At 40.7% G+C, this 17,499-nt stretch overlaps 1 protein-coding gene across 1 annotated transcript in view; it reads left to right on the forward strand.

Moving 5' to 3' along the window:
* Positions 1–3,199: 3,199 nt before the first annotated feature.
* The window catches only part of SYT14 (synaptotagmin 14), a 154,707-nt gene continuing 140,407 nt past the window's right edge, over positions 3,200–17,499 (forward strand). The window contains exon 1 of the mRNA XM_075204195.1: positions 3,200–3,762. Within this exon, the coding sequence (XP_075060296.1) occupies positions 3,750–3,762 (13 nt within the window). The 5' untranslated portion in view covers positions 3,200–3,749. The remainder of the gene's footprint in view (positions 3,763–17,499) is intronic.

Below are 17,499 nucleotides of genomic sequence, written 5' to 3' on the forward strand. Positions count from 1 at the left end.
AACATTATGGGCCCCCGGGCAAAGCAGTGCACCGGGGCCCCTAGATATAGATATATAGATGTATACAGATACAGATATAGATATAGATATATAGAGATAGATAGATGTACTTGCTCAGTGACCCTTGTAGGTTTTCTTTGCAGGTTTTTTTCTTTTGCAGGATTATTTATTCTCATTAAGAGCCGTGCCTATGGGGCCCCATTGCCCGTGGGGCCCCCGGGCAGCTGCCCATTGTGCCCAATGGAAAAGATGGCCCTGAACAGCTGGATTGAGAGATTGAACGAAGATAGAGAATACGGAGCAGAGCAGGAGAACTGCCACCATCCATGTAATTACAAATGGAACAAAATTGGTACATAACATATTTTGCTATTATTTAGCAGTACAACATTAACGAATAAGGGTACTTTTATGTAGAATAATTTAATTTGCATCATAACATTAATAATAATAATTATAATTCACATACTGTCTCTACAAAATACAACAATTAGGAAAGCATCCTGCCCCGCCCAAATGAGCTTACAACGTAAGATTTGTGGGGAACAACTGGTAAACAAAGTAGCAGAATAACTGAATGATCCTCATGTGCATCTGTTTTTCCTTTCATTAAGGGGGGAATTCAACTGGACGCAATTTTTTTTTTCCTGCGCAGGTTTTTAACTGCTATAGCGACCGTTTTTAGTTAACGCAGCGTTAAACCTCGTGCAATTCAATTGAAAAAGAGGTAACGCTGCCCCCGCGCGTTAATCATTGGTGCATGCAAATTTTTAGGGGAGTGAAGGGGAGGGTTTAACGCAGTCATGTATATAAAAAAAGGATTGGCATACATTTGCATACATTAGATTGCATTATACAACCATTCTATTTGATAATATCTACATACAGTACTTTCTTTTAGCAATTTTTTTTATTTCACTATTTTTTACTATAGAATCATCTATACCATGTCAAAACACATTAGTACATACATATTAGTATAAAAACATACATAAATATAATTATTTAGTGATTTTTTTTTTTTTTTATATTTTTTCATTATTATTTTTTTAAAAAAATCTACTTTTTCATGTTATGCATTACTGATAGATATAGTTTATCTTTTTTTTTTTCATTATTACATGATTTCAAATAGTTTTCTTAGGTTTTTTATTTTTAGCACACCCCAAAGAGGTGTGAGACAAAACAGCATATTGGCATGTTTAACGCGCCGCGTTAAAAAACAATTGAATAGCTTTTAACGCAGCGGGCTTTCACCCACCCTATACTTTCAATAGACATTCTACTGGAGCGCGAGAGGTCCGTTTGATGAAAAAAACCGCTGCGTTAAAAATGGAATTGAATCGTGGGTAAAGTTAACCCGCTAGAAAACGATAAAAAAAAACTGTGTTAAAATGAGTTAACGCTGTGTTAAAAAAAAACTGACGGTCAATTGAATCCCCCCCTAAGAGTTTTTAAAATCATATATGAGAAAAAGTTAGAAATTACTTTTTTATTGAGTCCATACTTAATCATATAATGACCAGAGGGTTTTCTCTCCTTCAAAATCAGCCCAAAGTTTAGGTTTGGGGATAAATTGCTTTTTTCCTGTGAATCATTTTTCTATTTTTAGTCTGCCCAGCAAATCTTCTATTGATTTTTTTTTTCTTTAAAGATACATAGGGCTTTCTTTTGATAGCATATTGGAATAAATATATTTTTATTTTATTGACTTTAGGGAAAATGAGAAGAAACATACAATTTTTGATAGGACATAAATGAAACTAAGCTGTATTTTCAGAGACAAAAGCAAAAATTGCAATGAATTCAATAATTCATTTTACTACTTGTATGTAATTTACTTCCTGATGACAGCTCCCTTACTGATATGCCAACCTCCAATCCCCCGGCAACTAACTACATGGCATTTGTGTTTAAACCCTGAATATTGAAGGTTTCCCTCTTCCAGTAGTTTATATATTTCAGCGGACAGCTTTGCTTTCTGCAACAAATCTTTTTGTTTGTCCTCAACCTGACGTCCAGACTTGTCCTCCCCTCTAATTACTAAGGCTGGTGGGCAGTCTCCTTCAATAAAATAGATTTCTGCTCTATGACAGGAGAAAGTGGGTGGAACAACCATGAATCTAGACCTTGCTGGGAATTGTAGCTCTGAGAGTCACAGGCTGTCCAAGTAATGTAAAATAAGCATTCAGTTAGGCAACCATGGCTACTGAGCTGCTGTGGAACTACCAATTCCAGCATGCCGAGAGTTGTAGCTCTGCAAAAGCAGGAGAGGCATATTCTACCTGTTTTATAGTTTTTTTTTATATGTTTATGGTGATTTCTTATTCTCCTTTTGATTAGAAATAGCAGAAGAGCAGAGAAATGTAAAAAAAAAAAAAGTTTTTTTGAACAAGGGTGTGGGGTGCTTTTGCTCAAAACGGTGGATGGGGGGCGTTTAATACAGGAGACACAAATCAACCCACCACTTAGAGATGCTTCCAATTTTGCCGTATCTTTAAGATTAGCCAATTAAAAGGTGTATCTTTGCGCTTCCTGTTGACCTAACACATGTACCTGAAGCCTAGATTTAAAGAGACTTGTATATTAAGATATGTGCAACTCTAAATACAGCATCAGAAATGCGCTTATGCAAAAGTCGCCATTTTACTTTTAGCCATACTTGCCAACTCTTCCTGAATGTCAGGGAGACTCCCTGAAATAGGTGTGATCTCCCTCACTCCCTGAAGAGTCTGGCATTCTCCCTGATGCTGAGCCAGTACAAGACGTGGTTGGCTTCGCCATCTGTGGCATGATGACACAGGTCAGAAATTGTGTCCTATGGCCATGTATTGATGCCTATGGAGGAGGCCATTTTCATGGAGACCAAGATTTAATCAAAGACTGACAGGTAAGACAACATGACTTCAGTAATGGAGACAGAAATGTAAAAGACACTTCAGTCTCTAGAGATTCATTAGCTGCTTTTCTTTAACGCATAGTTGCCTACTCCCACATTTCTGGGAGACCTCCTGAGCTCCCAGGAGAGTAGGGCAACCTCCCGGTTCTCACCCCCGCAATAGATAAGTGACTTTGGGGATGAGGGGGGGGTCATCTTAGCCCCGTCCCCTGCTGTAATTGGCCAAAATTGTGACAATCGTTTAGTAGCGGGGCCAAAATGATGCAATTCATCAAGCTCCCCCCCCCCTCCCCAGATCTCCTTGAAGCCTCCATGTTTTTTCCCTGTTTCTAAATGACCCCAGTGTTAGTATCAATTGCAAATAGGTCTCTGAAAATGATGAGACATCTTTATTACCCTAATGATGTTGCTATGTAATACCAGTCTGCAGTATTACTGTGTAACTGGGATACATTCCTATTTAATAAAGACTAGATGACACTCATTGCTAGTGTCACTGTGAGAGTGTTACTGACAGGTATATGTCAGGACAGTCCATGACAGACATTAGCAGCCCAGCCTGGCAGCAGCATCCTGTCACACACACACACACAGGTGACCAGCCCGGGTGCCAGCAGATTCCCGCCGTCAGGGTTTAAACGTGGGCGCCAACCGTCACCACAAACGCGTGCAGCACTGGGCGAGCCCACCTCGCACAACACCCCCCCTCGAGCCTGGAACAAGTGAAAGCAGAACCTGCTGCTGCCGCCGCCGTGTGTGTGTGGTTCATTCCTGGTGCCTTGTCAGTCACTCACCGGTTCACTCCACCCCCTTAACCCGCGAAGTTGGTACGCTCCGTCCTGGAAGAATCATGGCGATTGATGGTAAGTAGGCCAATAACCGTCTGCTGATCGGCTCATTAACAACTCATCAGGCGGCTCTGAGACCTCTCGGCCGTCGCAGGGGTGAGGCAGTTCCAGCTATGTGTCTACCTGTTACCTGCCGTGGTGTGTGTGCATGGTATACATGGGGTTATAATGTGTGTACAGCCTCCATGCAATACCTCCTGTGTGCATACTACTGCTTACTTAGAGACCAGGTCCATGCATGGTATACATGGGGTTATAATGTGTGCACAGCCTCCATGCAATGCCTCCTGTGTGCATACCACTGCTTACTTAGAGACCAGGTCCATGCATGGTATACATGGGGTTATAATGTGTGCAGAGCCTCCATGATATGCCTCCTGTGTGCATACTATTGCTTACTTAGAGACCAGGTCCATGCATGGTATACATGGGGTTATAATGTGTGCAGAGCCTCCATGATATGCCTCCTGTGTGCATACTATTGCTTACTTAGAGACCAGGTCCATGCATGATCGCTGATCAATGTTTTGAAAACTATCTGCATTGTATATTATATGTGTTCATGTGTGAATGTATTATATATTGAATGTGTCCTTAATGCAATACAGTGTACGTTGTATGTTAGTTTTATGTGGGCATTACAGTATGCATTGACAGTCCATGTGGGGATGCAGTGTACATATTACATATATGTTCATGTTGGGGATCAAGTAAACATTGTAGAAGTGCCAGTAACAGTGATCCAATTGCTGTTTCTATGCAGTTTATAACTGCAGAGTGCAGATTTATATATTGTACAGTATAAGTGGTGATACAGTATACACTGCAAATGTGATGTGTGTGTGTGTATATAGCATACCCTGCATTTGTTCATATGAGGCTACTGTATATATGTGATGGTCATGCACAGTGAGTTATTTATTATTTAATATTATTGATACAGGTATGCAGAAAGAAGGACAAATAACTGGTTGCATACTTTAAATGTACTTTAAATGTAAACTGTTGTGGAGACAGAATGTAATATACAGCAGTGTTTCTTAAAAGTACCCCCCATGTTTTTGCAAAACTTTTTAAACTACACCTAAAGTATATTCATGTAGACTGAGTGCTCTCTAAGGTAATTTGATTTCTTTCAAACCATTTCCTAGGCATTTACATGTTTTAAAATCGCCTCCTACATTTGTATATGTTTTATTCTACACCGATGTAGTTACATGTTATATTTAACAGACTGACATTCCCCTTAAAGCTCTGCGATGTGCCCCTTGGTGTACTTGTAGCACAGGTTGAGAACCTAAAGGTGACAGTTACACAGGATCTGCAATGGTGCTGAATGGACAGCTCCTCACTAACACTTATTCTGTTAGGATCAGGGAGTCCTCACTTTATGCCTCATTTAGGGCCTGAATCATTAAGGAGAATAAGGCAATAAAAGGTGTAAATTTAATCCTGGACAAACCATGTTACACTGCAAGGGGTGGAAAATAGTTTATTATTTTGCATGTAAGGAAAATACTGGCTGCTTTTTCATGTAGCGCATAAATACTTAATAGCTTTATTTTTACACTGAAATTTAAAGTTGGTCTAGGACAGGGGTCGGCAACCCCCGGCACGCGTGCCAGACTTGGCACGCCGGCCCCCGGGTCATGTCCTGACATCAAGGGGGAACGCTGTTTTCGGGAGCTCCAAGCTTCCGCCGCTGGTGTCTCTGGGGAATAGGTAGTTTCCATTTGAACTGTAACGCGCATGCGGTCATTTATACAGGTACCGCAGCGCTACATTCTCTACCTACAGTCGCCTGCTTCTACCTCTTTTTCCCCTCTTCGCCTCCCTTCTGACTCATTATCATTGAGTGCCTCTCACGCGGTGCAGTGTAAAAGCGGAGCCTGAAGTAAGTTAGATCTCCCATCTGCATTACAACCCTGCCTTTTCCTGCCTCCATTTTTTCCTCCCAATGTGTGCCTCTGCCCCCCACTTGCATGTCTCTGCCCCATGAGTGCCTCTGTCCCTCCTGACCCATGTGTGCCTCTGTCCCTCCTGACCCATGCGTGCCTCTGTCCCTCCTGACCCATGCGTGCCTCTGTCCCTCCTGACCCATGCGTGCCTCTGTCCCTCCTGACCCATGCGTGCCTCTGTCCCTCCTGACCCATGCGTGCCTCTGTCCCTCCTGACCCATGCGTGCCTCTGTCCCTCCTGACCCATGCGTGCCTCTGTCCCTCCTGACCCATGCGTGCCTCTGTCCCTCCTGACCCATGCGTGCCTCTGTCCCTCCTGACCCATGCGTGCCTCTGTCCCTCCTGACCCATGCGTGCCTCTGTCCCTCCTGACCCATGCGTGCCTCTGTCCCTCCTGACCCATGCGTGCCTCTGTCCCTCCTGACCCATGCGTGCCTCTGTCCCTCCTGACCCATGCGTGCCTCTGTCCCTCCTGACCCATGCGTGCCTGTGTCCCTCCTGACCCATGCGTGCCTGTGTCCCTCCTGACCCATGCGTGCCTGTGTCCCTCCTGACCCATGCGTGCCTGTGTCCCTCCTGACCCATGCGTGCCTGTGTCCCCCCTGCACCATATGTGCCTTTGTCCTCCCTGCCCATGTGTGCCCAAACTGTTTGTGTGTACCTGTCTTACATTGTGGCTGCCTGTTCCTTTCTCTCTCCCTCTTTGTGTGCATGCCTCCCTTGTCCCCCCCATCCCATTTGTTTCCCCTTTTTTCCTATGTGCCCCCACAATCCACAGTCCTATTGCACAACACCTTCTACCCCCTTGTCTTCCACATCTCCTCTTTTCTCACCTTTTCTTCTGCTCTCCTGAATGTGGTAGGCAGCGTTGATAGCTGCCGATCTGAAGCAACGTAAAGGAACAAAGGCAAAACCACATCCAGCACCACATAACTGAACCTGAAAATTGTAACCTGAGGCTGGCGGGTAAGCAAAACTTTCCTTTAATAAATCGTATGTTTTTTTTTTTCAGAGGGTACCTCTGGGTATAATACTGCTATTGTTGGAGGGAACCCCTACAGGAGGCTTTTGCACAGTGAAGCCTATGTAACACAAAATATTTGTCCTTTGTGTGTGTGTATGTGTGTATATATATATATATATATATATTGGCACACCTGGGCTTGACGAGGTTTTAGCCGGCACACAGACAGAAAAAGGTTGCCAACCCCTGGTCTGGGACATGCCATAGCCCAAATATAAATCTGTCTTCACATCTTAAATTTACCTCCCCCTCCAATGCAACATAGTGTTGCCCAGGTGCAAAGTTACTCTTTTTTTTTTTGCAAAAAGAAAAAGAAGCAAATTTGCATCTTGGCAAAACCATATTGCACTGCAAGGGTGGGTAGGCACATGCTAAATGTACAGCCAGATTTAGAGTTGGGAGGGGGCATGTTTCAACTGAGTTCTAAGTTGCAGTGCAGAAATAACGATGTCCAGCATGAGTGTGCTACCTGCAAAAGCAGCTACTGCATGCACAAAAATAAATGCATTTGCACCCCTTGCATTGTAACATGGGGCCTGATTCATTAAGGTTTTTAACTTGAGAAACTTCTTATTTCAGTCTCATGGACAAAACCATGTTACAATGCAAGGGGTGCAACTTAGTATTCTGTTTTGCACATAAGTTAAATACTGACTGTTTTTTCATGTAGCACACAAATATCAACTTTAAATTTCAGTGTACAAATAAGCTATCAAGTATTTGTGTGCTACATGAAAAAACAGTCAGTATTTAACTTATGTGCAGAATACTAATTTGCACCCCTTGCATTGTAACATGGTTTTGTCCATGAGACTGAAATAAGAAGTTTCTCAAGTTAAGATCCTTAATGAATCAGGCCCATGGTTTGTATTTTGCTTTGCTCTTAACTCTAAATGAAACCCTTTGTGAGATGATATTCATGAAAACAAAGGCGCTAGAGTATTATTAGTGGTTATGATTATTATCAATATCAACTATTTAATTGCTAGTACAATTCTGAGGTGAGTAATTGTTGAATATCTTCATGCCCTGAATATAATGTTTTATAAGTCAGGAATGCCCTCAGTTATGCATACTTTCCAACCCTCAAAGTCCATATCTGATTCATCAAACAAAAAAGTTTTTTTGTAGCTTTTTTGCATATAGTAAGGCTCACTATTGCCACATTTCATATGGAACATCCCATTGGTCCGTGTCCAATTAAGTCTGGACATCATCTCAGGCAAATAGTTGCTTATCAAAAAATTGCTGCCAGCTTAGTCCATGTGTGGGCAGCACGGTGGCTTAGTGTTTAGCACCTCTGTCTGGGGTCATGAGTTTGATTCCCGATCATGGACTTATCTGTGTAGAGTTTGTATGTTCTCCCTGTGTTTGTGTGAGTTTCCTCCAGGTGTTCCGGTTTTCTCCCACACTCCAAAACCTACTAGTAGGTTAATTGGCTCATATGAAATTGACCCGAGTCTCTCTCTCTCTCTCTGTGTATGTTAGGGAATTTAGACTGTAAGCTCCAATCGGGCAGGGGCTGATGTGAATGAGTTCTCTGTACAGAGCTGCGGAATCAGTGGCGCTATATAAATAGCTGATGATGCTTATGATGTGTGCGTAAAAATAGAAGAATAATCTTGGGAGGAAAAATGATCTTCGCACGGCTGCACATCCCTATAATATTTGAAGATAACTGTCAAGACAACATTCTCTTGTTTTTATGACACTTCATTATTATATTGGGTACAAATAAGGTGATGTTAGAATGTCTACTTACACTGTCAAGCTATATCTCTGTTATTATTGGGTGTTAGCACACACTTACACCTTGCGCAAATGATTTTCCCGATTCAAAATATACACGTATGCAAGTATGCTATTTTTTCATGTAGCACACAAATATCAACTTTAAATTTCAGTGTGCAAATAAGCTATCAAGTATTTGTGTGCTACATGAACAAACAGTCAGTATTTAACTTATGTGCAAAATAAAAAACTAATTTTCACCCCTTGCATTGTAACATGGTTTTGTCCAGGAGACTTAAATAAGAAACTTCTTAATTTAAGATCTTTAATGAATCCGACCCATTGTCTTTAATGGTGTTGCAGATTAGAGTTCTTTTTACTGCTGTTACTAGAAGGAGAGGGAGAACGAAAGGAAATCCAAATATAATTTTATGGACGTTTTATGCTCCTAATTATTTTGTCTTCATTGTACATTTGAATAAGTATTCAAGTTGGTGTTTTCTGCTGACACATGTCCTTTAAAATTTTAGTTGTAAAATGTTTGACTAATTTCCAATTCAGCTGCAGTTCTCGACAGCTATAGGAAATCATTATACTAATAAAAGGTTGATAGAATTTCTTAACAATGCAAAAGTTGCTTCAATAAATCTGCTTTGTAGTTTTATGAAATTAAGTGGTCCAGGAGATTCAAGGCTTGGTATGTGTGTATTAGTAGTAATTTATAGTTCTATATGTATCTGATGCTTATAATATGCTGAGCCGTATCTGGTGCCAACAGTAGAAACATAGAATTTGAAGGCGGATATGAACTGCTTGGTCCATCTAGTCTGCCCACTAATATGCTGAGCCGTATACAGTGGCATTATTACTTATTTCCTTCTTCTACTGATTTCTCTCCTTATGCAAACATGCATCTGACTTGCTACTAATATGCTGAGCCGTATCTGGCGCCAACACGAATATGCTGAGCCGTATCTGGCGCCAACACGAATATGCTGAGCCGTATCTGGCGCCAACACGAATATGCTGAGCCGTAACTGGCGCCAACACGAATATGCTGAGCCATATCTGGCGCCAACACGAATATGCTGAGCCGTATCTGGCGCCAACACGAATATGCTGAGCCGTATCTGGCGCCAACACGAATATGCTGAGCCTTATCTGGCGCCATCACGAATATGCTGAGCCGTATCTGGCGCCATCACTAATATGCTGAGCCGTATCTGGCGCCATCACTAATATGCTGAGCCGTATCTGGCGCCATCACTAATATGCTGAGCCGTATCTGGCGCCATCACTAATATGCTGAGCCGTATCTGGCGCCATCACTAATATGCTGAGCCGTATCTGGCGCCATCACTAATATGCTGAGCCGTATCTGGCGCCATCACTAATATGCTGAGCCGTATCTGGCGCCATCACTAATATGCTGAGCCGTATCTGGCGCCATCACTAATATGCTGAGCCGTATCTGGCGCCATCACTAATATGCTGAGCTGTAACTAGTAACAGCTGGGAAAAGTTGAGACATATTTTGTTCTAAGAAAACTGTCCGAAATCAGGAAAAATAACTTTTTCCTAGTGTAAGAATGTTTTATTTTTGCTGAATAAGTTTCAAACAAGAAACCAAGCCATGGTCCAGTATTTATGTGATAATCCATTACTGGACTGGTACCAGCTGACTATTATGACTGTTTTACACAATCACGAACATCGAAAAATAGTTGTATGCATAGCAATTAATACCAATATTTAATTACAATGCCGTATCCCAGTATAGCACATTTTCTATAGATGTCACGTGAGCCTACACCTGGAGTTCTGGCATTGCTGCTGTTCATAAAGGCTGACAGCCAGAACCTGAGACAAGTGCACAGCCCTCACTGGGAGCATTCAGAGCTGGAACATGACTCTGAAGTACTTATCGCTCCAAACCTGCTAAGGTTGGGCAGGTGGCACAGCTATTTGGGCTGGCTGGTATGCGTAGGACTGCCTATGATGCCCCTGCTTAAAGAGGAGAGTCTTCAGTTACAGCTGATGTTAGATACTCTGCTAGATAGTGTACCTAGCCAGCGGAAAAAGTTAAGTAGACATCCTTTAAAGTTTTGTTCACTCTAATCTGGAACCCTAGATGGATACATTTCTTTGCTAGGGGCTCTTGCATGGGACAGATTGTTGTTTCTAGACTTGGTCACATACACATGGCAGTCAGCTAAGGTCCTTTGTGCAATTATGATAGGAATTTGTGGCTTCTCTCTGTAACAGTTGTTTGTAATACCTTAATCTGAGGTATGGACTGAATATAACTGAACATTCCCGAGACTATCAGACTGGCCCTTATTGTCCTCTGGATCCAACCTATGCAAGTGCTTATTTCTACATTATATGCAAGTCTTATTTCAGCCAGACTATATTGATATCCTTAGTCCATGCTGGAGAGGGGTGGATGGCTCTGGTCCTGGGAGTATTAGAATGTGACTGAGAAGACATATTGAAACCCCCACAAATGTTTTCCATGCTGCAAATACTAAATTAATTCAAGGTTTTATTGTTCACAAAGCATACCAAACTGGTAAATGATACTGTACCATATGAAGGATGCTATTCAAGCACCAAAAATTCCTAAATTTTGAAAAAAAAAAGAAAAAAAGGTCTTACCTGTGAAGCTGCCGGCTGCTGCTCCTCCATGTTGGTAATAGGCTGGGAGTAAAGCCCTGTGCAAGGATGGCCAAGCCCAGTGCCATACTCCCAAGAGGAGAGGATGCTGCCTACCACCACAGACATAGGAGGGTGCCCAGTGCCATGCAGGGTTGGTTTCTGAAGAAGATGATTTAAGGAAACTCAGATTGGAATAATGTGAATTTGTTATGCAGGTCACATGCTCCGATATCGAGAGGGCAGTTGGCTCGTTATTGTGACTGGAAAACGAGCCTGATAATAATTAACAGGCTCCCAGGTACAATGAAAGTGATCCTGAGCATCTGAACGACTGTATCATGTCTAATTTGGCCACGGTATTGTTGTCAGCTGTACAGGTACAGAGAATGTTTGAGATCATGCATGGCCTATACAAGACATTTTGTACTTTTTAGAGTTCCATGTATACATGGATTTTTGGTCTAATGCCGCACACTTAAACCCAGCAATCAGTACTCGACGATTCGCATATAGCAGCCCCTTTTACCACAGAGCAGATTGTGCTCACAGGTATTGCCCCCAAAACTTTTGCACAGGATTTTTAGGTGTTTATCGTAAAGGTTATTACCGCAGCGAAAAATCATCACTGATTGGCGCAGTCTATCATTAAAATATCGCCGGGGCAGCACAGCGATAAGTTATTTTACTGGTTCACTGGGCAGTCTCTGGATCTGCGTGGCCCGGGTACCCTATTAGCGCATGTGCAGGTTTGGGCTTTCAGTTCAGCTTAGTAAATAAATAAATATAATCGTAAAAAACAGATTAAAAAACTGAAAAAAAATATATATATATATATTTAAAAACTATGAACAGAATGAAAAAATGCTTTTTACAAAACATTGAAGCGGATTTTTTTTTCATTCATTTTTTGTGTGTTATCTCCATTCTGAGAAGAGGTTAACAGAAGGAATACAGCGGTACTTGTATTGCACCGACTATTGTTAGATTGCCTTCCCCATGCTTTGCATCAGGCCGCTATCGCCCATTTGTGCAGGATATAGGGCTTTTCATCATTTACTAACTGGACTCCTTAGTGAGAGGATCGGGCGGGGTCATGTCTAAGCATCAGATTGGTTGGTAGACATGTTTTTGGCATTCAGTATAGGACTCATTCAGTAACATGTCTTTCAGTACAACATTTGCGCTGAACCACAGCAACCAATTATACCCTTGCTTTAATTGCCCATCCTGCACTAGACGGATAATTGCCGATTGGCTGCTGTGGTTCAGTGAAAAGTTTGCACATAAATGCAATGTGTGTAAATGTGTCCTTATCTTATATATTAAATAATGCATCAGATTGTGTGAGAGTACAAAGATGTGCATTTTTACATTGCGTTTGATACATGACCTTACAGGGAGGAAACTCCATGTAATTACTAAAACACAACAACCAAGCAACTACATAACCACTTACTTAAGAGGAGCATCCTACCAAATCCGTAATGGTCAATTTATACATTTTATACATTTTCTTCAGCAAAATATTTTATACAGCATATTATAATGTAGCATGTTGTTGAAAGGTCCTTAATTATATGCATCCTGTAAAATACTCATTAGTAATCAGTTTCATAATTGCTTGTGAGATTCACTATAAAACTTTTATTTCTTGTAGTTAAAATTCTGTGATACCAGCATTTTATTGGCATGTACATATAAAAACACTATTTCTTTTTCTCACCTTTTTATAGAAACTCATTAAACCATCAATATTACTTTTGGTGTTTTTTTTTTTTAACTCATGAAGTTGTGTTAAAGGTTACAAGGCAGCAAACAAAAAATGGAAAAGAGGATAGGACAGAAGGTGGGACTTTAATTACCCAGAAAGCCTAGTATAACTAGTAGAGGCAGAACTTCCAAGTAAGGAATTTGTTGTGTTTGTGTCCAGGGGATATAAGATGTTAAATTATTTTCTGCAAACCAGCAAAAAAATCCTCTGCTTAGATTCTATATATTAAAGAAATTGCTCTGAAACGTAGGCTAGCAAATTAATATATACACAATATTCTACACTATTTAGAAATGACTGAATAAATTATGCTACTAGTAAAAATCTGCATATTATAAATATGTTCAACAATCGCTAAACGGCACTAGCTATTTTGTCCACTACTGTAATCGGTCCAATTCTTAACCTCAATTTTCCTTGCCCATAAAGTATTAATTTAAAAGTAATTAAATGTTGGCAAATTGGGGGCATTAGGGACAAAAGTCAGTTTGCCATGATCAAAGTTTCTTGTTATTATTAGATGTTTTCCTTGAGGAACGACGTTTACCCCCTGGTCCTAAACTATCTATTATAGAGGCAGTTTCTGTGAAGTTGTTGGTTTTTCCTTCCTCTATATCTTCTCTTACTGTTTATCTCCTGGCCAGGACAGCTGGTTCCTCTAGAGTTTGGAGTGAGTGTAATGATGTGGTATCACTTATCTCATTAAGGGCTAGATTTATTAAAGCTTCAGCCAAACAGATTCTAGCTAGCTTTAATCTAATACATTTTAGGAAATGATAGCTAGAATCTGACTGGACAGATTATCACTTAACTACTAATTTACTGACTAAAATGAGAGACAGTATTTCACTTACTGACGTCTATTCAAACTACCTGACTACCTAACCGTTCCATTGCTTCTTCTCCGCTATACTTTTCTGTGTTCTGTAATTTTCCTTTCTCTGTCATTAAATTCCTCAACTCCCCACCACACTCTATTTTCTTTGATCAGTTGAATGTTGTGTTACACTTACCTTAACTCACTTCCTCTGACTCTTTAGTGCTTTTATATTATATCTCACCTCCATCTGTCTACTCCTCGGTGCCCTCCTCATCACTTTCTTCCACCTGTCGGCTGCTCACTCCTCGTCTCCAGAAGAGCCCTCTCCTTCTCCAGCAATTCTCTGATTGGCTGACCTAGTTGGATCAATGGGAGGCTCGCTCCAGCCAGCTGAGGAAAGCAGATTATACAAGTGATCTTTCTGGTTCTAGGAGTAGATTTATTAATGTGCAAAAACCCCTGTGCCATTGAAAACATTGCGATAGGACCGTATCAAGAGCTTCACCTTATACATCAAGCGCTTTCACCAGCGATCTATTCAAAAAGCATCGCAGTGGTACATGTACCGCCACAGTACTTGTTCTGTTATCACCATCTCAGGTTGCCGATAACAGAAGAAAATTGATGAATAAATGCTTTTCATTTTTTTTAATGGCCAATTATTTTGAAATATTTTTACAAATAGTTTTAATCTACTGTTTTTATTTTTATTTGATAATAAGTGGAAATGAAAGCCCAAGTTTGAGCTTTTAATTCCACTGTGCATGTGTGAGTCGGCTTTCAAACTCATACCCAAGGCTGTATTCCATTTCTGCCAGTTAAATTCCCCAAGTAGACAAGTTTATAGGTGTTCAATCTGTTCATCTTAGAAGCAATGCAACCCCATGGGAGTGTTTGACCACTAGGTGCTATATCCTCAACATACAACATAATCTATACCCCTTATAACCTGCCCTTAAAAAGGGGAGACTCTAGATGGAGACACTCTTCTAAGAAACTGGAGTCAACTTGGAAAGGAACTTTTGAAGTTGTAAAGGAATCATAATTATTTTCCAAAATTAAAGTATGTTTTGTAGATGGGGAATGGTGATACCATTTTTGTACATATAGCCCTTTTTCAGTCTTTTCAGACTATACTGTTCTTGTAACGCCAACTTGATATTATTTTTCTGCTTTACAAACTTTTATCCAATCATTGTGATTGACAATATAATATTGAGTAGTTGGTTGCAATAGTATTTGTTATGCCAGCTTTGCTACGTCGATTAGGTCAGAGTTTTCACTTTCCCCACAGTAAGCTAGAAACGTTCGATTTGAAATGGTTCTTATTAAATAGCACAACTTTGACCTACTTGAAATCACTCATACGTATTATCAATGCAGCGCACATTTTCCTTTGTAGCGGCATCAAAATGCTTCATTCTATAGTTTCAGGGCTGAATTCCATCTTTCAAATTAAAAATGTTACATTAAATTAGCGGTCAGAGATAACCGTATCAGAATAGAGCTGTATTATAAATCCATATTTAAAAGAAATCCAAAACCCTTTGTCATTACTTTGCTATCCTCTCTACAAAGCTACTGGTACCACCATACTTCGCCTACACACAATAGTGGTTTAGTGGGCTGGTATTCAGCCTATCAGTACACCAGGAACTATACAGGCCCAAAGAGTCTAAATGATGTCTAATGTTCCAAATAAATTGATAAGCTGCATTCTTGTAGCTGCTTATTGTGTAGGCAAAAGGTTCACTTGTGGAGGGGGGTATTTATAAAAAAAAAAACATAGAAAATGAAAGCAAACCTCTGATTGGTTGTGTTTTACAGTACATTTTGCCTGAGCATCAGTTCTCGTGAAATGTCCCAAGGTAGAGTCTTTGTCCTCCCTTGCATGTGGATGACATGTCTGTTTCAATAGGGCAGAGTTTCAGTGGGTTATATTTTGTGCTTTAACACAAAATAAATATTGATAATAACAATTATTATTTCTGGATTGTATGTTTAGCATTTTTCTGTCCTATTTCGTTATATAATGTATAGCGCCAGTATATGACACCGCACTTTACAGAGAATCATTCACATTGATCACTACCCTAGTGAAGCTTACAGACTAAACTCTACCACATAGAAAGTGGTAATTTATGAAGATAGTTTCATTTTAATAAATGCATAAGCTACAGTGAAGATAGAGGATTCCTGACACTAAATCATATTAATGGTGTTGGTTACATTAATGCAGTGACTAATAGACATTCCGGGGTGTTGCTAGTTCCCATTGTCGCACTTCTGCTCTTTACTGTGGAAGCGAGCACTCATTCATTCAACTGCACTTACCACTGATTTCTCTTAGTTACACAGTACAAAAGATGTAGAAATATGTCATCTCCTCATTTATTCAAGTACAGACATCATTTATGGAATACATCACAGATCTGCACTTAGCAATTACCTTCACAATAAGATAGCAGGAACATGTTGTGGCTGCTCAATGCTGGAGCTCATTGTATCCAACCAGCCTAATTTGAAAGTGCTGGTAAAACCGTAACCCCTGCCAAAGTAGTTGTCACCACAAATACACCTTGGTTTCCTCTCCCGTCGTTGTGAGAAGTCCTCCTGCGATGGTGGGACCAGAGTGCCTGATATCCGAGCACTCAGCTCACAGGACATGCCTCCAGTCTCACCCAGCTTCATTGTGCTCTATAAGTCGGACACATATAAGTCCGAGGGGACATCTTCCAACCATATTTTCTACGCCCATACGGATCGCATCAGTTGCAAAAGGTTCATTATGTGGTATTGCTGTGGTTTTGTGGCCACACATGTTGCAATATTGGGCCAAGTGCCCATTATTGGGTATACTATTGTAGTTTGCGTGGTTGGCTTTCTTCACAGTTTTGTTGGCTTTCCAGATAAGCTGTCCCTCGACAATCACCGATCTGGAACAGTAGTCATTACTGCACCCTTGCTGTTTTGTCTGTATTACTGTATTACAATGCATAGCTCAAAACTGGAGGCAGTTGTCAAGGAACATTTTTTATGTTGGAAATCTATGAATTCTGCAGCTGGGAGTACACTCCCTCTAGTGATAGTGTTTTATGTTCCAAAAATGTACAACTACGGACATGGCCATGCTGTGTATGATAATGAAGGCTATTTTTTTGGGCCAAGATGGTTATAAAATAAAGCAAGCAGCTTTTTCTAATACTAAGCCTGGGACAATGTGTGTTGCTGTGTGCTGCTATAATGAATATGCCATGGCATGCAAGATCCACTTCTGAGATCTTTCAGGCTTTTATGATCTGTCAGGGAGAGTTTGGCTGCACATTCATTTGGGCATTGCAGTGTCATTACACAGACCTGTGCGCTCTCTACCCAGATGCTTCTGTATTGTTTGTCTCTCGCACACCCGTCACCTCCCGTCTCTAGAGTCCCCCGCTGGATTGTGGCTCATGCACATTTAATAGGGAGCAGGAGACTAAATAAACAACTCATTAAGAGTCTTCTGACTGCAAATTTCAAACAATGTGCTTAAATCTGCACTGTTGTGTTCATGAACGTTCCTCTTTGCTGTTAGTAATAGTATACGGTATTCCATGTCTTTATGTTGGATATTGGTGTAAGATAAAAGAAGTGTCAGACTGTCAGGTACAAGAAGCCACTGTCACATTTGTTGGAGAGATATACATGAAGAAACAAATGCTTGGCTCTGCTCATTTACCTGCTGTGGGAAATGAGCTCAAACCTGTAAATAATAATAACTTCAATTTCCTTCATTTTTACAGTTTTATTT

This window comes from Mixophyes fleayi, chromosome 3 (genome assembly GCF_038048845.1).
Source record: "Mixophyes fleayi isolate aMixFle1 chromosome 3, aMixFle1.hap1, whole genome shotgun sequence".
NCBI lineage: Eukaryota > Metazoa > Chordata > Amphibia > Anura > Limnodynastidae > Mixophyes > Mixophyes fleayi.